Below are 22,238 nucleotides of genomic sequence, written 5' to 3'. Positions count from 1 at the left end.
CTATAATGGTTTTTTATTATACTCATATATTGCAATATTTACTGTGATAAGAAATAAAAAAATATAACATAAAATTACCACATCTATATTCTAATTTTTCAAGCAAGATATCTTAGTTATACCAGCATTGCTCATTATACTTAACCTAAAGGAGCTTACAATGATTTCCTAAATTACAAATGATTCGCATACTTAGAAAAATTTGCTACAAGAATCTATAAGAAAAGTCTTAACACGAAATGGAAAAATGATGTTTAACATAAAACATCTACAAGTGAGAAGGTGGCATGTGTAGTCAGCAAATTCCAAACTTCATTGGATTGTGAGCATGAAACTTGATTCTATAACATCTTTATTAATTTATAACTTGTTTACCAATCTAACCTATTCTCAGGTTAAAATTTGGAAAATTATAATTTCAAATTGACCCTTTAAAAAGTTGTTTCAATGTTTATTCTATCTTTCTAAATAAGAGAAATATTATTAGAAAACTTTGGAAGGTCAATAATATTTTGAAATCATTTCAACACTTAAATATTTTTCTTTTTTAAAAAATGGAATAAACATGCATAGAAATAGCAAATATTTACTATTGCTAGCAATTTTAGGTAAATCATTCTGATTGCTTTGAGATTTGTGTGGTGGGTGATCAAATGGTAAATGGGCATGAAGGCCAGAATACACCCGTGTTCTAGGCTGGAACTTTGCTATATCCTACCTGCCCTTCATTACTCGTTCCCACCTGGGGCCACCTATTCTCTGGACCCACTCGAATACCAGCCGTCCATCGGCCGTGATCCCCATCCTCGTTACGAGTTGGTGGGCTCCCGGGGCGTACTTGGATCAGAAGGTCACAAATTCCACGAAACGCCCGAAGGCACGTCGGATCTGCGGGCACCCAAACCTCCAATCTCGCCGACGCCCACGGTTTCTCCCGGGGTCGCCAATCTCCTGATCACGACCGTCGAATCACCCAGAAAAAAATCTGCGACTGGACCGTTTGCGGAAACCCCGACAGCGGGCTGTGGTCTCCGTCTCCGGACGAGGCGAGGAATCCCGAATCCGACTCGAGAGATGGCATCGCTGCCGTCCGCCGCGGCCGCACCCACCCGAGTTGTGCGGCCTTCCCCGCTCCCAACTGCTGCCGGCCGCCTCCGGGTGAGCTTGTCCGCCGCCGGCTTCTTTCTTTGCGAGCTTTTCTTCTTGATCTCTCTTTTTTTTAAAAATCTTTCTTAAACTGTTCCCTTGTTTATCACTTTGATAGTCTTCGTGAAATATTCTTCTTTTTCATCAAAAAATAAAAAAAATCGTTTATTGATTTTTTTTTTTGTTCAATCGTCTATGGAGTTTGAGAGTGTATTATTGTAGAGTGTTTGGATTATATATCTCAGTGTTGAATGAGGGCGTGGATATGATGATGCCGGAACCGCCGCCAGAACTGTGGGATTGAAATCGGGGTTATTGGCCTTCCGGTGTCAACAAATACATTTTTTTGTGTCTAGTGGAGTGACAATGTACAACAACTTGCCTAGCAAACACTCGCCGAATTTTTGCGGTGAACATAATCGGAGTTGCTGATAATTCGGTGTCAAATTAACGCAATCTTACCTACCAACTGAAAAATGAAGCATGAAATGTATAGCAATAACTAATGAGTTCTTGTTTAATATAATTTCCCATAATTAAGGGTCTTTGGGTCCGTCAGATTTGCCCTTAGGTTGAAAATATGTATCTGCATGCTAGTACTTAAGGGAAAAGTTAGCTATTTGCTATGCGGCTTTTATGTTGATGCAATTATGTACAGAGGCTGGATATCTATCTATCTATCCATCCATCTATCAATATTTCTTTGGATTAATCTAGGCATTTGTACTCATGGTTTTATGTAGGTTGCTTCAAAATGCCTTGCTTCAGCAAGTGATCGCCATTGCATGCTCTATGGCTCTGCTGTAAATTTCAACCCGCGAGTTTGTGGGCTTAAATTTTGGATTTCTCGAAAGCCAAGGCATCAAAACAACATTAAGAGACATGGACGGGCAATGAGGATCAAGAAACTTGAAGTTTATGGAAAAGATGAACTGGAAATTGAGTCATCGTCATCATCTGAAAGGAAACCTATTGAGAATGTGGAGCTGCTGCATGGTCAGTAATGCTAAGAAATCATGAACAGCTAAATATTTTGGCGTGCTAATTCATTTCATCTCATTTGATTTATTAAAATCTTCTTTTAGCTGATTACAATAATTTTGCAAATTTGCTGCAACCCTTGAAGAATATTTAGTCACATAATAGTAATCTTCTATCAGAAGAAAAATGTGACCTTTGATCATTTTTTGATCAAAATTAACATTTGAGTTGTTATACGTATCTGAGCCATGAATTTTTTAATTAAAAATGTTAGTATACCTTTGAATTCTTCTTGTTAACATAATCATTCAGGTCATGCAGAAGTTGAAACAGTTATTATCATATATTTAGGGAATTATGCTCCATAGTTGTTCATGCCTACAAAGTAACATGAAGGTTGAGAAAGCTCTTATAGTATTTTGTTCCTGGTATGTGGTCTTATGGGAACTCCAACTTTAATTAATAGAAACTGTTGCACAAAACCTAACAGAGAAAGATGGCTCATTGCAAGAACAGTCACTTATGAATGTGGACTCCAACTTTTTAGATAATAATCTTAATGCTGTAGCTTAATAATGGTAGGAAAAGTTAAGCACATCATTTTAATAACATTCCAATGCAATGATGTAAAGCGTAAACGATGCTTTTGTCCGATTAGTTTGGGATGCCTGTATGTCTGAGTTTTGAGGATCGATAATTGCAAGGACACTTAAAACAGTTGTCTAAAGTTGGCAGTTGGTGCAAAGAATCCTTCTTTGCCATTCATTTCCATCAGGCAAGGTCATGGCCTCAGTCAAATAGTTGATTCAGATCCTTTGCTAAACTTCTGAAACTGGGATGTGGAAACTAATGCAATTTCACAGATGAATCTCTTGAACTTTCATCTCTTTACGTCTTCCCTGAATGACAGACTTTTGGGTCTTTCTGAAACTTTATTTGCTGTTTGGCATTGACGTAGAAACTGTTAGGGTTGCAACTCTGGCAGGTTGGGTCGGGCTGAGGGCAAACTCTAGCACAGCCTAACCTCTATATTGCTCAACCCTAACCTAACCAACCCAGCCTCAGGTTGGGATTTCTTTAACCCTACCCAACCCAATCCCATTATAATCTAAATTCGGGTTGGGTTGCGTTAGTTAAGTTATGCTATGTTAATTAGGTTCAATTGGGTTAAGTAGGAATTTTAAGATAGGGGAAGTGTTTGGAACATTTTTATTGAATTAATATTTGTCGAAATGAGGCCTCAGTCATTCATAATTTGTAATGGTATACTTACATATAATTTTATAAGATTAAAAACATAATTATCAAATATATAAGTAATCTATATGAAATATGGTGCGGACACGAGTACTGGACTGATTATTTTGCAGGATCATGGTTGTCGCAGGAAGACGGTCCAGCCACTTTCGTTGTGGCTAGATTGATTGATGTCATTTTTATTATTTATTTTATGTGGGTAGGATTAGTTTGCATATTGTCTTTTGAGGGCCTCTTTCGAATTGTTTTCTTCATAGGGACTTATTTGTTATTTGGTGGCCCTATATATATAGGGCATGCATTTGCTTAATTTTTAATGAATGAATTCCAGAAAATTAGCCTTCTTCTTCTTCCTCTTCCTCTCCTCGTTCTTCTTCTTCCCCTCTTCTTCTCCTCTTTCACGCTGCCTTCCATCTTTTACATCCGTCCTGCGTCAGCTTTGGTATCAGAGCAGGGCTGACTTTACCTCTGTTGCTGAAGTCAAGGGATCCAGTTTATGGACGGACCCCCGCCGATTCCTTTTCGGCCTTTCCCTCATCTGCATTTTGCTGGAGTAGCTGCACCGCAAACGCCGGAACGCACGGAGGATCGCTGCACGGCACGTAGTTCGAAGAAGAAGGGGCGTTCCCTTTCTTCTTTGTTTTCTTCCCTCTCCCTCATTTCATCTCCCGTGAGGAAAAAAAGGGCAAAACCCTCCCGTCGGTCGCTTCCCACCCGTCGCCACTCCACCGGCCCTCTTCACCATACTCCGTCGTCGCCTTCGTCCCCCATCACCACTGCCTCCGTCTCCTTTCCTTTTTCCCTCCCTCTCGGTTCCTGCACAGAAGGGGAAGACCCCGTTGCTGGCTACCCCCACAGTGGACCGAGAGGCAAATAAGCCCCCCCCTCGCCGTTTTCCCTTCCGGCCGCCGCTACGCATGCGCCAACCACCGCCTTCACCTTGCAGCGCCGCCGATTCACCATTGGAAGCCACTGCGTTGCCTTGGAAGTTTCGGCCGCACCCTACGGCCACCGCCCGTGGCCGAAGCTCGGAGAAGGACGCCACCTCCTCACGAGACGCCGCCCCAGCACTCTCCTCCGTCGGTGCAACGCCTCCCCACACCCACCGCCGCAAAATCAGGCGAGATCCGGCGGAAGCGAACGGACGGTTGAAGGTTGAAGATGATCTACAGTGCGGGTAAGATCTAGACCCGTTAACCCATCACCCATTAGCCCGATTCAATTCAAAAAAAAAAAAATCAAAATTCAATATTTCAATATTGCGGATCGGACTATCTTAACGGGTTGGGTCTGTTAATCCGATAACTCGAGTCCATTTGGGTTATCAAAAAAAAAAAAAAAGCGCTGCACGTGACGCGTAAGTCACGCACGTGCCGCGGTGTTCATTTCTCCTTTCCTCTTCTTCTTTATTCTCCCGATCCTCTTCTTCGTCTCCGATCACCGCCTCCCGCCGCCCCACGCCAGCTCCCACGCCGTCCCACCACCAACATTTCCCGCGGCCTTCCACTGCTCTCTGCGCCACCGCCCTTGTCCCACCGCCGCTGCCATCTCCGCTGCTTGCACCACCGCGCCGCGCGCCGCTCACGCCTTTTCCGTACCGCCGCTTGCTGCTGCTAGTTGCTGCCGCACCGCCGCGCCGCCGGGTTGCTCTCACCGCCGCGCCGCCGCGTTGCCGTCGTCGCCGTCGACTGCTGCACCACCACTGTCAGCTCTGACAGCCATCACCGCAGACCGCTCCAACCGTCCCTGCCATCAGTTGCTCCGACCACCTCCACCGGACCCTGCAACGCCGTGACCATCTTCCCAGCATCATCTCAGCTTGAACATCTTCTGCAAGCACAGGCCTCTATCCGGTTTGGGTCAACTCTGTTTCCCCTCCCCGCAGGTTAAATTTGTTCATTTAAGTTGGCATTAATTATCAAATTTTGTGCTTGGTGATTAGTTCCACATATTCCAACACATGCAACCACATACATCCACAAGTAAGGCTGCAAATGGGTCGGGTCGACCCATGACCCGACCCGACCCGACCCGCGTAGGCCCGACCCGACCCGAATTTTAGGACCCGCGGGTCCGGGTCGGGTCCTAAAATTGGACCCGAATCATTTTCTGGGTCGGGTCTGGGTTTACCAAACGGACCCGACCCGACCCGAATGGACCCGAAGAGAGAGAGAGAGAGGAAAAGCAAAAGAAAGTTTTTTTTTCTTTTTCTTTTTCTTTTTTTTTTTGGCGTGGGTTGTGGTACTGTTGGTCAGTGTGGGAGGATAGCAAGTTAGCAACAAGCATAGGTTCACAGAATCCAAAGGAACGTCGGCCCTTCGGGATTCTCTCTCGATCTATTACACTGTTGAGACCTCTGGTGTGTAGCTGCCTTTTTTTTTTTCCTTCTGTTTTTTGGTTTTTGTTTCTTTTAACTTTTGAAGGGAGAAAGTGAGGGAACACTGCAACTGAATATGGGTCATGTGCCAGTTTTCTGTAATGGAATTGGATTTTGGAAGAAGGTCTGGGATTTTTTTTTGTCCTCGTGAGAGGGGAGCTGGGAGACACCGAGTTCCGTCCAATCAGTCATATAGATAAAAAATAGTGTGATATGAAATTTGGCTTGTAGACCGACTTAGTTAGTGAGTCATGGGTCATCTGTTCTGACTGGAGCTCAATTGCAAAGTCTTTCAAGTCATGGGTCACCCAGCACCTCATAATTATGGTATGACCAAATTAGATTTGTCCAAATTTTTTCCCAAAAGCACAAAAAAATTGGACCCGATCGGACCCGGACCCGACCCGAATCAGACCCGGACCCGACCCGAACCCGACTCGGACCCGACCCGACCCAACCCGATCTTCAACCGGGTCGGGTCCGGGTCCAAAATTGGGATCCGAACAAAAAATCGGGTCGGATCGGGGTCACCTAGGACCCGACCCGATCCGACCCATTTGCACCCCTATCCACAAGACAACCAGAAACCCTAGTAGTCACATTTCTTTAATATTAACTGTGGAGCTAGATCAAATCGAGGAGACATATGTGGCTCCGTGACACCTTGCATAGTCCGAGAACTTGGTACTACTTGTTTGCAGCTACTTGTTGGCCTGCGTCTTATATTAATTTTCAGTTTGCAATAACTATTTGCTAGGGAGTAGTTTTAGTTTATATTGAGCATCTACTTTGCAATTTTGAATTCATTTCATGCATTAGGTCTACTTAGGAACCTTTTATAGTTGGTCGGCTCATACATTTTGTCATTCATTTTATGCATCTACGTAGTGGTCGTGTCGCATCTCATCCTGAGTCCCACCTAGACATGGATTCCAAAATTGAAACCCTACTAAAAGCTATCCACAACACTAATGCCCAAGTTCAAAAAACTAATACTCAAGTCCAAAATACCAATGCCCAAGTCCAAGCAAACAATGCCCAAATTCATGACTTAACCACAATATCTACCCAGGTTAATGCCCGACTCGATTCAATTGAGGCTTCACTTCAAAGGGTTATTGAATCCCAAAGAGATAGTACTCCCCATTTACCGGGTCTTGATGAGGACGACACCTTAGAACAAATCCTAGAACAACAAGGCTCGGTTCGGCAGGACAACTTTGATAATAGGTCTGTTTCAGGTCACCATTATGCCTTCCCTCGCCCTAGAGGACCTGGTCCATTCCTCATGTTGATAAAGGTCACCGACATACCGTAGAACCCAGAGAACCTCGTGACCCTGATGAAGATATAATGCGAGGCATTAGGATTGAAGCCCCCACTTTTGATGGTCGTCTTGATCCAAAGGTCTTCTCCGATTGGCTACACGAAATAGACCACTTCTTTGAGTGGTACAATCTGTCGGAGGAAAAAAGGGTCCGATTCGCTAGAATGAAACTCCTTGGTCGAGCTAAGTTGTTTTGGCAAAATACCGAACAACTGTTAGCCAGGAGACATCAGCCTGCTATTACAGATTGGGTAGAAATGAAAGAAAAATTGAAAGAAAAATACCTTCCACTAAGTTATCAAGCTGACCTCCTAGATCGATGGAACAATTTACGACAAGGTAGCCGCACAGCTACTGATTACATCGCCCAATTTGATGAATTTATGATGCGAAGTAATATAGCTGAAGATGAACGTATGATCTTGAGCCGGTTTCGACGAGGCCTAAATGATGAGCTTAGGAAAGAACTTGTCCTTCGTGAAGTGGCTACCTTAGATCAAGCATATACATTTGTGCAAAACTACGAACAATTCTCCAAATCTATGTTTGCTAGGCGCCCTGACACCAGGCGTGTTCCCACTAGTGCCCAACCATCTGGACCCAGACCCCCAGTCGGTTCTGTCCCACCTAAACCCTTTTCTTCTCCACCTATCCAAAACCGAGATATTAAAGGCAAAGGAATTTTAGGTGAACCTCCAAAAACAAGCTCAAGAATTCAGTGCTTTAAATGCCAAGGGTTTGGTCATGTTGCCTCCCAATGTGCAAATCAGACCCTTGTTATTGATGCACATGAACAGAAGGATGACATAGATAATTTGGAGGAACAAATTTATGAGCCTAATTTAGATGATATTCAAGATGTCGAAGACGAACCCGAGGAAGAATCACACACTTTAGGTTGTATCCGACCTACTCCCCAGATAATTGCCCACGAACCTGACCGATCCACTATGAATGTAGTAAGGTGTGCAATTACACAGTCTAAGGAGACTGATGACTGGAGACGAACCTCAATTTTCCACACTTACATTAAATGTGGAGAAAAAGATTGTAAAGTTATCATTGATAGTGGGAGCTGCATTAATGCGATATCTTCCAGCATTGTCGCCCGCTTGGGTCTGACTCCTGTGTCCCAACCTCAACCATATAAGGTTTCCTGGATCGACACGTCGTCCATTCACATTGAGGAACGGTGTCTTGTACCTATTCAAATCTTTTCTTATACAGACACTGTCTGGTGTGACGTACTCCCAATGGACGTAGGTCATCTGATATTAGGTAGACCTTGGTTGTTCGATCTCGATGTCACCATCTACGGTCGAACTAACTCTTGCTCTTTTGTATTCCAGGGTAAAAAGATTAAGCTTAATCCTTTACGGCCCAAAACGCTAGATAAGAGTACGAACAAGAGTAAATCAAAGGGGAAGGAACTGCATATCCTTAATCCCACGGAATTTGAGAGGAACGTCTTTAAGGACTCTCCGGTGTTTGCCCTGCTAGTTAAAAAACTTCAGCCACATCTTAAAAGCACATTATCGGCTGAATCCCTCGCTATCCTCGAGGAGTTCAAAGAAGTTTTTTCTGAGGATCTCCCGGATCATTTACCCCCTTTGCGTGATATTCAGCACGCCATTGATCTAGTCCCGGGAGCTACCCTTCCTAACTTGCCCCATTATCGGATGGACCCTTCTGATCATGCAGAGCTCCTAAGGCAAATTAGCGAGCTTCTACAAAAGGAATTTATTCGGGAGAGTCTAAGTCCTTGTGCCGTACCTGCCCTCCTTACTCCAAAAAAAGATGGAACTTGGAGAATGTGTGTAGACAGCCGGGCTATTAATAGAATCACGGTCAAGTACCGTTTTTCTATTCCCCGGCTCGATGATATGTTGGATATGATGGCAGGTGCCACGATTTTCTCCAAGATTGACTTAAAAAGTGGCTACCATCAAATCCGGATTCGTCCAGGAGATGAATGGAAGACAGCATTTAAGACAAAAGATGGCCTCTATGAATGGCTGGTAATGCCTTTTGGCCTCTCAAACGCTCCTAGTACATTTATGCGAGTGATGACTCAAGTACTCCGGCCTTTCATGGGCAAATTTTTAGTCGTGTACTTTGACGATATCCTTATTTATAGCCAATCTAAGGAGCAACATTTAGGTCATTTAAGGCAAGTTTGTACGACTTTACGCAACGAGAGCCTCTATGCTAACCTTAAGAAGTGTTCATTTTTCACTACTCACGTCAACTTCTTAGGGTATATAGTCTCCTTTGAGGGTTTATCTGCTGACCCTGCGAAAATCACTGCAATTGTTGAATGGCCTGAACCTAAGAATATTACTGACATCCGTAGTTTTCACGGCCTTGCCACATTTTACCGTCGTTTCATAAAGGGCTTCAGTACACTTATGTCACCTATCACAGATTGCCTTAAACGAGGTGATTTTCAGTGGACACGCGCAGCTGCTAACGCATTTAGTGCCATAAAGAAAAGAATGACGGAGGCGCCAGTTATGCGGCTCCCTGATTTTAGCAAAGTTTTTGAGGTGGAATGTGATGCATCTGGCTTAGGAATAGGTGGTGTGCTTAGTCAAGAACGTCATCCTATCGCCTATTTTAGTGAAAAGCTGAACGAGGCTAGACAAAGATATTCCACATATGACAAAGAATTTTATGCCATAGTCCAGGCCCTACGGTATTGGCGACATTATCTCCTTCCTAATGAATTTGTTCTCTATTCTGACCATGAAGCACTTCGTTTTCTTAATTCCCAGAAAAAACTTAATCATCGACACGCCAAGTGGGTTCAATTCCTCCAGGATTACACTTTTGTCCTTAAGCATATGTCAGGTGCCGCGAACAAAGCTGCTGATGCGTTAAGTCGTCGAGTAACTCTGTTGTCCGCCATGTCTGTTTCCATCACCGGTTTTGACAGACTTAAGCTCGATTACTTGTCTTGCCCAGATTTTGGCCAACTCTATAATGCCCTCGCTGATGGACAAGGACCTTTGATTGATGGTGTTTATCTTCAAGACGGGTACTTGTTCAAAGCTTCCAAGCTCTGCATTCCGCGAACTTCCGTGCGGGATTTCTTGATATGGAAAGTACATGCTAGCGGTCTCGCTGGACATTTTGGCCGTGATAAGACCATAGAAGAAGTTGAACGTCAGTTTTTTTGGCCAAGTTTGAAACGGGATGTTGCTAAAATTGTGGGACAGTGTCGCACGTGTCAACTAGCTAAGCACAAAAAACAAAATACTGGCCTCTACACTCCGTTACCTGTCCCAGATCGCCCTTGGCTTGACCTTAGTATCGACTTCGTGCTCGGCCTTCCTCGCACGTTTCGGAAACATGATTCCATTTTTGTGGTTGTGGATCGTTTTTCTAAAATGGCCCACTTCCTCTCTTGTTCCAAGACTTCTGATGCCTCTCGAGTAGCCAAGATATTTTTTGATGAGATTGTTAAGTTATACGGTCTACCGAAAACTATTGTATCCGATAGGGATGTCCGCTTCATGAGCTATTTTTGGAAAACCTTGTGGCATCTGGTTGGCACCAAACTTAAATTTTCTACTGCTTATCATCCTCAAACCGATGGTCAAACCGAAGTCGTCAACCGAAGTCTAGGTAACCTTCTGCGAAGTCTAGTAGGGGATCACAATCGTAACTGGGATTCTATTCTGCCTGTCGCCCAATTTGCATATAATTCGTCGGTCAATAGGTCTATCGGGATGAGTCCATTTGAAGTGGTCCATGGTTATAAAGCTCGCAAACCTGTAGATCTCCTACCTATGTCTCCCCATATTCGCATTTCTGAGTCTGCACATGCATTTGCACAACACATTCATAATCTGCATCAGGAAATTAGCAAGCGCATTCATATGAGTAATGCTCAATATAAGCTACAGGCTGATTCTCATAAGCGAGATAAACAATTTCAAACTGGGGATTATGTTATGATACGTATTCGGCCTGAGCGGTTTCCATCTGGAACCGTCAAGAAACTGCAGGCTCGTAGTGCTGGGCCCTTTCGGGTATTGCAACGAGTGGGTACTAATGCTTACGTTCTTGATCTTCCCTCTGATTTTGGTATTAGCTCCACTTTTAATATTGAGGATTTGGTTGCTTACAAGGGCCCCCTTTCTATTCCTACTGATCCTTTCGCTCAGCCTTCACTTGAGCTTGATGATACTCCTATTCTTGATTCCATACCATCTCCGTCCAATCTAGCTTTACCACCAGCACAAAAAGAACATATTGATGCCATTTTAGATGAGCAGACTGTTTCTACCAGAGATGGGGGTGTTCAGCGTTTCCTGGTTCGTTGGCGAGGACGCCCGGAGTCTGATACTACATGGATTACTCGTGCGGAGTTACAGCGTATTGACCCAGATCTTTTGGAGTACTACCAGAGTCATTCGTCGGGGTCGACTTCTTCTTACCCGGGGGGAGTTGGTGCGGACACGAGTACTGGACTGATTATTTTGCAGGATCATGGTTGTCGCAGGAAGACGGTCCAGCCACTTTCGTTGTGGCTGGATTGATTGATGTCATTTTTATTATTTATTTTATGTGGGTAGGATTAGTTTGCATATTGTCTTTTGAGGGCCTCTTTCGAATTGTTTTCTTCATAGGGACTTATTTGTTATTTGGTGGCCCTATATATATAGGGCATGCATTTGCTTAATTTTTAATGAATGAATTCCAGAAAATTAGCCTTCTTCTTCTTCCTCCTCCTCTCCTCTTTCTTCTTCTTCCCCTCTTCTTCTCCTCTTTCACGCTGCCTTCCATCTTTTACATCCGTCCTGCGTCAAAATATAAATATTATTTATTTATCTATTTATTTATTTATTGGGTTAGGTCGTGTTAGGATCGGATTTGGGTATGTTGAAAGTCAACTCTAACCCAATCCTACTTGAGGCATGGTTGGGATTTCTGAGCCCAAGTCTATGAAAAGCTCAACCTAACCCTACCCAAATGAGCGGGTTGGGCAGGTGGGTTCGGGTTGAACCCAACCCAAGTTGCATCCCTAGATATAGTTAAGTTTGTGTGGTCATTTGCAGCAAAGATAAGAAACGTCCTTTAAAAGGAGCAAAGAGAGAAGAAAGGTCGGGGGATAGAGGTGGGGATGGTGATGGGTGTGGTTTTTAACATCAAGGTTAGGTGAACCTCTTAATCACTTGGCTGAAGAATTGCTTGTTTAAGATGTTTAGAAGAATTACAAAAATTCTTATAATGATGCAAGGCTGTTCATCGAGGTATGCTGAACTGCCTGGTTTATCCCGTACCGAACCAAACTAGTGGGGAATCGGGTCGGTTCAACCTTAAATTTGGAAATCTTTCCTAAACAACCTTGAACTGCCTGGGCGGTTCAGAGTGGAACCGGTACGAATCGGTTTAGGGCCCTCCATCTCTTTAAAAGGCTTGAATCACGGTTTATTGAACTGAGGTGAACCGCCCGATTCACCTCATACCGAACTAGTACCATACCGAACTGGTAGCCGGCGGGCATGGATCCTAGTATCGGTTCGGCTAACCTTGCTGTTCATTGGAACAAATGGTGGAATGAGGCATGTTTTATGGAAATAGGTCAATGCTTTAATTTTTGCAACATGCACAAAATAGTGACCAAAAAATCCATGTGTTTGAGTTTCGAGAGAATATTATTGACTATATTTGCATGTCTAAACTTTCCATGTCATGTGGATGACAACAAACTTCATATTATGTAGCCTTCAATTCATGTTTTGGTTGTTATTTCTATGGGTTGCTCATATTGATTCTTGGCATCTTAATTGTATATTTTTTTTAATGCTTGGATACGGAAGCTCTTGTATTTTATAGTTTTGATGTAACTATTGGAAATATTTGGCTGTATTTCTTTGTCAATGACATACTATGCTCCTCTCGCTCAGTGTTTTCTAAAATGGTCTCTTTGTAATATGCAGATTTAATCGAGGAAACATCACCATCAAAATCTCAAACCACAGAATGTCCATCCTCTAACGATCAACCTGTTATAGATAAAGATCTTGATTATCCCAAAGGATCTTCCTCGTCTGTGATAGAGACGAATTCCTTTTCTTATGACCATCTAGGTGGTAGAGTACCCTCTCTTTGTATTGCTGTTGTAGGAGCTACTGGTGAACTTGCCAGAAACAAGGTCTTTCCAGCATTATTTGCTCTGTATTATAGTGGCTTTCTTCCTGAGGTATAACTTATTTCTAACTTAATGTCAGCATTGGAATTACTTCTTAATGTCTTCTGAACTGACACTTTCCGCTCAGATTTCTTTTAAAATTTAGAGTATATTTTGTTGTTTGGACATTGTCTAAGTTTATCTTGTCCAACTGATCTTAAATTTTGCTTTAGCATAAAGTCCTTCCCCTTGCAATTGACAAGACTTAAACAGAAGCCTGCTTATAATCTCACTCTAAGTGCTAATCAATACATATAATAAGACAGTCCAGAATTTCCAGAATATTCACATGACATTTTCCTTCCTTATCAATAATTCAGAAATGAATGATATTTAAGCAATAGAATTAAGTACTAATGCAATTGAGGTTAAGCTGCAGGGCATTTTTGGTTGAGTATATGACAAATGTATCATGTCTGATGATGTCCTTCGTAATTGCAGGAAAGGTAGTTACAACTTACATATACTGGATATCAGCAGTTATGCATGAATAAGTTTCTATATGCACCATTAAGAAGACCAGGGAGCATACCTGGCCTTCATAAAGAAATTGTAGTAACCATTTTAATCTAAAAGTTTGACTTCCTCTGTTCTGTTATAATAAATCTGAAGTGCCAATGATTCTGCTCCGAACATAGTATCTGTTACTCCTGATAAATCATCTTTATATGGAAAATTCATCCTCTATTCATTGTGGAGCAAACCAAGATTCCTAACATCAGAGCTTATTGCAGGTTCTTCTTGTAAAAACAGAGGTTTTACAGGCCTGAGGCAGGGCTTGCTGACAATTGATCAACTGCATGACATCTATTAAAACAGAAAACTGTAGGCTTTAAGCCTCAGTTGAAATTATACAAAAGTAGTTAATCACCTTTAGTTTCTTAGGTTAAAGCTCTGGTTTTCTCTGGATCGAGCTTCATATCTTATTACAAAGCATTAAGCTACTTTACTAATTGATTTAGTGTATGCTCTTGAAAATTTGATTCATGTTTTTGAGGTTTAGTCTCTTCTTTTGGCCTTTCCAAATAATTCTTATTCCCTCTTCTTACTTAGGCCTCATGATATTTCTTGCATTCCGGTGCTAGCTTAATCATTGTACCATGAGTTAATCATTATTAGTGCAGTCATCTAGTTTGCTGGCCAACATGGATAGGATTGTTGTATTGTGCACTCAGCAACACATTTTACTCCTATGCTCCACTGAGTTTATGCTGTAACGACTTACCTACTTTTGCCACTACATTAAGATTCAGATCTCTGCATTTACCCTCCTTATTACCCAACTTCCTAACCTGTTCTTCTTTCTTCTACTTGGGAGAGGCACTGATGCCAACTCCAGGCACAAAGAACCCTTGAATTGTGGCATGGAAAGTCAGAACCACTGAGAACATAATGAAGCTATACTCATTCTATAGATTGACTGCAAATCTATTTTATATATCTTCGCATCATCAGGGGCTATAGCTGTAGCCGACATAGTCTTTTCTTATTGTAAAATAGATCATTAGGCATAAAAGTTTAGCATGAAAACGTCAAGTAAGAGGTAAAATGGGAATAACTAGCAAAATCTCATATAATCATTTAGAAGAATGGTCATTATTAGCTTTGACATTATCTTTCATATCCTCATTATATAAAAATAAGAAATAATATCATTAATACCTGCAGAACTTTAATACAGCATATTTCTACTAACATTTTACAGTAATCATTTTGAGAGTTTACCTTACAGCAGATGCCGACTAAATTGACATTATAGATTTACGATAGGATTACAGGACTAAATTGATTGGTTGTTGTCCAGTTTTCTTAAGGAAAGAGAAGAAGACAGAATTAACAAAGTAATGATTGCAGATGCTGACAAACTTGCACATTTTGATGAAACTTGTACTTCAATTATGACTGCAGGTCATTTTAGTCATGCAACTTGCTATTAATTTTTCATTATTATATTGACATACTGATATCTGATGTGACTTTTTGTTGAGTTCTGGAGAACAAATCAATATTCTAGTATTACTGCAGCTTTGTATAGCTTTCTTTTGAGTTAAACCTTTTCATCTCTTCATATGCCTCCTTTCCCTTCCTGTTTGCAGGATGTGGGTATATTTGGCTACTCAAGAAAGCATTTGACTGATGAGGATCTGAGATCCATCATTGCAGCAACTTTGACTTGCCGAGTCGATCACCAGTATGGTTTTCCTGATACATTATAAATTCATTGCTTTTGTTTTGCACTGATAGTCTCACTTTGTATGATTTTTAATCAAGATGATTTTATCAGTTGCGAGTTGCAACCTTTGTTTTCTGTATTATATCTTGAAAATTTATCTTTTATATCTTGTTTCTTATTATTTTTTTCAGTGTCAACATGGAGTATTTTTAGTTTTGTAAGTGTCAGCATGGAACAACTGAGATGGGCATGGAGCATGTCTAACTTCTTTACATAAATTTTAAACTTTCTTGAGGGAAGGCCTTGGCATAGCAAGAAGGTTGACTTGGGTATCATGGGTTCGAAAAATGGAAGTAACCTTTCTGCATGCAAGGATAAGCTACGTACATCTGACCCTCTCTAGACCCTAGAGTGGCAAGAGCCTGTGCGCAAGGATGCCTTTTTTTACATATCAAATTTAATAGTGGGATACATAAAATTTGATTATTCATATGAGTAATTCTCATTTGATATTAATCATGGTTAAATTTTTGATAACTTATGTGGGATTTTTTCTATTCACATAATTAGAAAAGTAACCCTATAAAATGTCATATCAATGGCCGTTCAAGTTTTCTTTTTTCGTATTCAGTTGTTTAACTAAAAAAATGGTAAGGTTGCTTCATTGTGACTTGGGCGTCATGGGTTTGAAACATGGAAACAACCTATCTGCACATGAGGGCAGGGTGGCAATGCATCATTGTTTAACCCAAAGTTCGCAGTACTACGTCCGGTAGGCGTATCGGTCGCCTACCGGACCGGTACGATTCCGGTTCATCCTGGAACCGGCCAACTCTTCCCCGCCGGAGCTAGAGAAGAAGAAGAAAAGGAGAGAGAGCACAGGAAAGAGAGGGAGGGAGGAGACCCGTCGTTGCCATCTGAGAGCCGCGGAGGGGCGGCGAAGCTCAAGGGGGGCTGGGGGAACCTGCAGGGGCGCGGCGGAGGCCACCCCTCCCCCTCGGCCTCTGCCACTCCTCCGTGGCTCTCTGATGGCGGCCACAGATCTCCTCCCTTCCTCTCTTCCCTGCGCCCTCTCTTCTTCTCTTCATCTCCGGCATAGAACCGGCCCGTACCGGTTTTCACTGCTCTGGCGTACCAGTTACAGGCCGGACCGGTTCGAACCAGCCGATACGGGCCGGTTCGTCAGACCTTACTTTAACCTATTAACTTATTTTAACCCATTGTAAATCGGGTTAGATTACTTGTTTAATAAAATGGTCATGTTCAAGTCTGGATGTTTGTCTCATTTAATAAACAGGTTAGATTCAGGTTGGCAAATTTTTTGTCAATCTTGTATCCAACCTGATCCATATTTGGTATGACCCTACTCGATTACCACGGGTAGGGCTGCATATGTCTAACCCTCCCCAAACGCTGCATTGGTGGGAGCCTTGTGCACTGGAATGTCTATTTTATTCAATTGTTTAACTTAACATGCTCAAGTAGCTAGGAGGATTTTACCAAGAATAAAAAATTTAAATGTACAGGGAAAATTGTGGGGACAAATTGGATGCCTTTCTCAGTAGAACATACCATATAAATGGTGGATGTAACAACAGAGATGGGATGGCAAAACTGGACTTCCGGATGAAGCAGATTGAGGCAAGTTTTAAGGCCTCATGTTCTTGGGCATTGTGACCACACATTTGTCATTGCTCATCCTTTTGTACAAAAGTTTCTGAGTTACTAGAGGTGCCACTGATCTCTTGTAGAAATGGCTACAAATGGCAAATAATTCATGTTTCACAGGGTGACCATGAAGCAAACAGGATATTTTACCTTTCAGTTCCCCAAGAAGCACTTCTTGATGTTGCATCTTCACTTGCTGATGGTGCCCAAACAAAAAGAGGCTGGAACAGAATAATCATCGAGAAGCCCTTTGGCTTTGATGCGTTTTCTTCATACCAGCTGACACAGTCTCTTCTGTCCAAGTTTGAAGAGAAGCAAATCTATAGGTGCATATTTATTTATCTATATATATAGATATACATAAGCATAGATGTATGATGAGATTTACTTTTAATTTATTTGGCAATCAAAGCTGTATGGTATCCCATGTCATTTATTATATTTTCTTTATTTACCTGGCTGCTTTGAGCTGAAGTACTGTTAACATGTAGTAATACCTCATTCGCATTAATATGGGTTTCAGGATAGATCATCTTTTGGGGAAGGACCTTATTGAAAATCTTACTGTTTTGAGGTTCTCTAATCTGGTATTTGAGCCATTGTGGAGTCGAACTTACATACGTAATGTGCAGGTATGGTTTGTTCCTTTCTAATAAATTATGTCATAGGCCTTACTTAATATTATCTTTTTGTTTCTCTTGCTAATGTGTGTTTATAATTTGTTTACATGCTATAGGTTGTTTTTTCTGAAGAATGTGGAATTGAAACACGAGGAAGGTAATGATAGATCATACCATCTGCAACCAAAAACAAAAAATAACCATTATGTGTGATGGAATATATTAAATATGTAATTTTGTTTATTTTTGGTAGGTTGCCCATCCATGCCAAGTTTCAAATGCATTAGACTCTTCACTATAGATTCCTTTTTAATGGAAATAATTGTTTTGTTTTAAAATTGAACATGATGTATCATACAAGGAAACAAGAGTATATAATATGGCATGAATTGTAATTTCCACATTCAGTTTCTGTGCATACGTAAGTGACCTGCACGATGTTGGACTGCCCTCTGATCTCTGATGTTTTTATATCATATAGTTCTTCAACTGTGTCAGACAAGGCACTGTACCTGCTTACGACTACATCTCCCATTTCTGGATTAAGATCTAATTATATGAATTAGTATAGAAAGCCAGAATCTCAGCCACTGTAATTGCTACCTGATGGTGGAACTGACTGGGTTATAACTGTCTGAAAAAAATTACTGTTATATCTTTCATTTCATTTGGAATTCAGTACAATTTATCTTCTCATGATTGATGGGGTCATATATAACTGTACTACCAACAATTCAGATTGATGGAGGCTTGATATAATGCTGTCGTGAATTCTCAAAAGTTTAGATAAGTACTGTATCTTTAGTTCAAGTAGGGCTGTTAACGAGCCGAGCCGAGCCCGAGCCTGGGAAAGCTCGGCTCGGCTCGTTTCACAGTAGCTCGGGCTCGGGCTCGGGCTCGGTAACGAGCTCTGTATTGGGCTCGGGCTCGCTTGGTAAAGCAAAGGCTCGGGCTCGAGCTCGTAAAGCTCGTTTCAATTACGAGCTCCTGAACGAGCCCGAGCTCGGGCTCGGGCTCGGGCTCGGTACGAGCTCGGTGGCCTTCATCTCGCGGGTCCCCCATGAGCCGCGCATCCAGTGGAACGCCAACTCCTCCGCCTGCGGCTGGGTCGACGTCACCTGCGACGCCGGCAACACGTCGGTGGTGGCGCTCCGCCTCCCAGGCGTCGGCCTGGTGGGCCCCATCCCTGCCGGCACCCTCGGACGCCTCACCTCCCTTCGCGTCCTCTCCCTCCGCGCCAACCGCCTCTCCGGCCCCATCCCCGACGATCTCGGCAATCTCACCCTCCTCCGGAGCCTCTACCTTCACGACAACCAGTTCTCCGGCGGGATCCCGGCGGCCGCGTCTAGGCTGGACCGCCTCGGCCGCCTGGACCTCTCCGGCAACAACCTTACCGGCGAGATCCCCTTTTCCATCAACAACCTCACACACCTCACCGGCCTCTTCCTCGAGCGCAACCGCCTGTCCGGGAGCCTGCCCAGCATCAGCATCGACTCCCTCGTCGACTTCAACGTGTCTAACAACAACCTCAACGGATCCATCCCCCCGACCCTCGATCGTTTCCCAGAGTCCTCCTTCGCTGGAAACCTAAACCTCTGCGGCGCTCCGCTCCCGCCGTGCACTCCGTTCTTCCCCTCCCCCGCTCCATCTCCCGCAGGAAACCCGGCAGGGGGATCGAAATCGGGGGAGGGCTGGGACTTGAGAGTTGGGAGTCGACTGTCGAGTGGGACTTGGGAGAGGCGGCCGAGACTCGAGAGGGAGACAGGGTCACAGGAGGAGTCGAGGAGACTAGGGCATGCATGAGCTGATGAGTGATGAGTGGTGGTGATCACGATCTGGGTCGATGGACGGTGGGGGCTGGTCCGGCTGGAGAGTGGGCTGGCCGGGTGGGCCCATAGCCATGGGAGACCAATCAATCAGCATTCAGCAAATAGCCAAAGGCCCAAGCTCGTTTGGGCTCGTGAGCTGCTCGGGCTCGAGCTCGGGCTCGAGCTCGGATGTAAACGAGCCTCATATTAGGCTCGGGCTCGGGCTCGTTTGACTAACGAGCCGAGCCCGAGCCGGGCTTTTACCGAGCCGAGCCCGAGCCGAGCCCGAGCAGCTCGGCTTGTTAACAGCCCTAAGTTCAAGTGACCTTATGAATATTTCCTGGAGTCCATGAAGATCTTGTCATGGCGTTTGTTCAATACTCTTCTGTTTTGGCAATTACAATTATGTGTGTATAAAGCTTCATTTCCGTATGATACCATGTTACTTGCATGCGATCCAGTTTCGTATTAAAGTCATAACATTTTATTGCTCAAAGTTATGGTGGATTCACTCTGATGGATTTTTTTATAAATCTAAACATTATTCTACTGCTGTTTGCCCTATCTTTATGTAGCAAATTGTCGACATTATCTTTTTTGATAGATACTTTGGTGGCTATGGGATCATCCGAGACATAATTCACAGTCACATCCTCCAGACAATTGCCTTATTTGCAATGGAACCTCCTGTCAGTCTTGATGGGGAAGATATTCGAAATGAGAAGGTAATATGCCTCCCTTTCTGTGTGATTACTGCGATAGCCGATAACTATCTCAATTCTTGACTTGATCATACACTCTTATGCAGGTCAAGGTGCTTAGATCAATTCGGAAATTGGACCTTGATGATGTTGTTCTTGGGCAGCATAAAGCTAGTGCAGGCAAGGCTAATGGTTACATGAACTCTCTGACACCGACATTCTTTGCTGCTGCTCTGTACATTGACAATGCTCGATGGGATGGTGTGCCATTTTTAATCAAAACGGGGATGGGACTCATCAAACACAGGTAGAATGAGACACTCTATTTACAATACTATTTCTGTATGTCGTGTATGTTTTCTGTCACATTCAGAAAGGCATAAAAAATGCATGAATGAATTTTTGGAAAAATGTTTTAGGAAAAAGGAAAAGGCAACTCAGTTTTGTGCTTCAACTACTTCATGCATTAATTCTTTTTCGCCTTTTTTACTTTGCACCTGGAGATTCACCATGTAACGAAATTTAAAGCAGCTAAACTTCATTTATATGTTAAGATGGAAAAGCTGACCAACTTTTCTAGTATGCTTGTTATGTGGACTTCTACACTCATATTTGTATATGAGGATCTGATGCATGTTATAAGATATATTTTTAAAATAGCAACTCTAATCAATACTTGCTTGCAGTCATGCAATGAATTATTGTGCATGCTTACACAGCTCAGCAGAAAGTTATGTATCTTCATGCAAACCACTATCGATTGCAAGTTACTAAGCGAGATCCTCTAGTAACTTTATCACTTGTAATGACAAACTAAAGCATGGTAGTGGGTGCAAATCATGGTCCATCTTATTTCCTGGAAGCAGGATACTCTAGTCACTTTTTTCAAGCTAAAGCACATGCACCTGCTTAGAGCATAGAAGCAAACTGCAAAACCTTGTTGGATTAATTTTTATTGCTAATCTCCGGATATTTAATGGAACTTTCCATTTTGTGGATATATTGCCAAAAAGGTAGCACCATTCTAACACAGAATTCATCATATTCCTTGGTTTTTTATCAACTCTATATATCTCACAACTTTTCGTTAAATCCTCCTTTAGAAGAATATAATGGTTTATTACAGTTTTTGCTAATCCATTCCGACTAATTCTCATTTTTTGCTTAATGCTTATATATATTCATCATCTTATTATCGCCTTCATAACAATTATGATTCTCTGATTTGCCTTAAGGGTTGAGATACGTATCCAGTTTCATCACGTCCCTGGCAATATCTATCGTGAACGCATTGGCCAAAATATTGACCTTGCCACAAATGAACTTATCCTATGTGATCAGCCTGATGAAGCCATTCTCATGAAGGTCAACAACAAGGTTCCTGGGCTTGGATTGCAGCTAGATGCTTCAGAACTAAACTTGCTTTACAAGGATAAGTATGACTAAATGGCATTATTCAATATTTTTAAATTTCTATGTGCTTATCCATGAACGTATAATGGAATGGATTTGGGTTTTGTAGGTACAATGTTGAAGTGCCAGATTCTTATGAACACCTCCTTCTGGATGTGATTGATGGAGACAACCATCTTTTCATTAGGAGTGATGAACTGGCAGCTGCGTGGAATATACTTACTCCAATTCTTCATGAAATTGATAAAAATAATGTAGCACCTGAGCTCTATGAGTTTGGGGGTAGAGGGCCTATTGGTGCCTACTATCTTGGTGCCAAGCATGGAGTTCGCTGGGCTGATGATTAGTATTAGTATATTTGCTGTAGTATTGGAGAATGTGTTTCGGAGGAAAACCTATTACCAAAATGAAATTACTCCCGTGGCAGAGTTCCTTCAATTGGAGATCAATATACCATTAGTCTCTCCCAAAGATGTAAATACACTCTTTGTGCAATGTAAATGACATAATTTGATGGCAAAAGATTATGAATAAACATAGCATAAATCCAGTGTTTTTGTTCCAACGT

The 22,238-nt window shown here is 42.5% G+C and overlaps 1 protein-coding gene across 1 annotated transcript; it reads left to right on the top strand.

Moving 5' to 3' along the window:
* Nucleotides 1–974: 974 nt before the first annotated feature.
* LOC103700942 (inactive glucose-6-phosphate 1-dehydrogenase 4, chloroplastic) lies at nucleotides 975–22,235 on the top strand. Its single transcript, XM_008782841.4, has 12 exons — nucleotides 975–1,158; nucleotides 1,890–2,142; nucleotides 13,037–13,299; nucleotides 15,384–15,478; nucleotides 16,987–17,101; nucleotides 17,249–17,454; nucleotides 17,652–17,760; nucleotides 17,865–17,905; nucleotides 20,161–20,281; nucleotides 20,365–20,564; nucleotides 21,493–21,693; nucleotides 21,780–22,235. Exons 1-12 carry the CDS (start codon nucleotides 1,075–1,077, stop codon nucleotides 22,015–22,017), a joined length of 1,926 nt encoding a protein of 641 aa, XP_008781063.2. The 5' UTR covers nucleotides 975–1,074; the 3' UTR covers nucleotides 22,018–22,235.
* Nucleotides 22,236–22,238: the final 3 nt, after the last annotated feature.

The sequence above is a fragment of the Phoenix dactylifera genome, chromosome 3 (assembly GCF_009389715.1).
Source record: "Phoenix dactylifera cultivar Barhee BC4 chromosome 3, palm_55x_up_171113_PBpolish2nd_filt_p, whole genome shotgun sequence".
Taxonomy (NCBI): Eukaryota; Viridiplantae; Streptophyta; class Magnoliopsida; order Arecales; family Arecaceae; genus Phoenix; species Phoenix dactylifera.
This window is presented reverse-complemented; position numbering and strand designations above follow the sequence as displayed.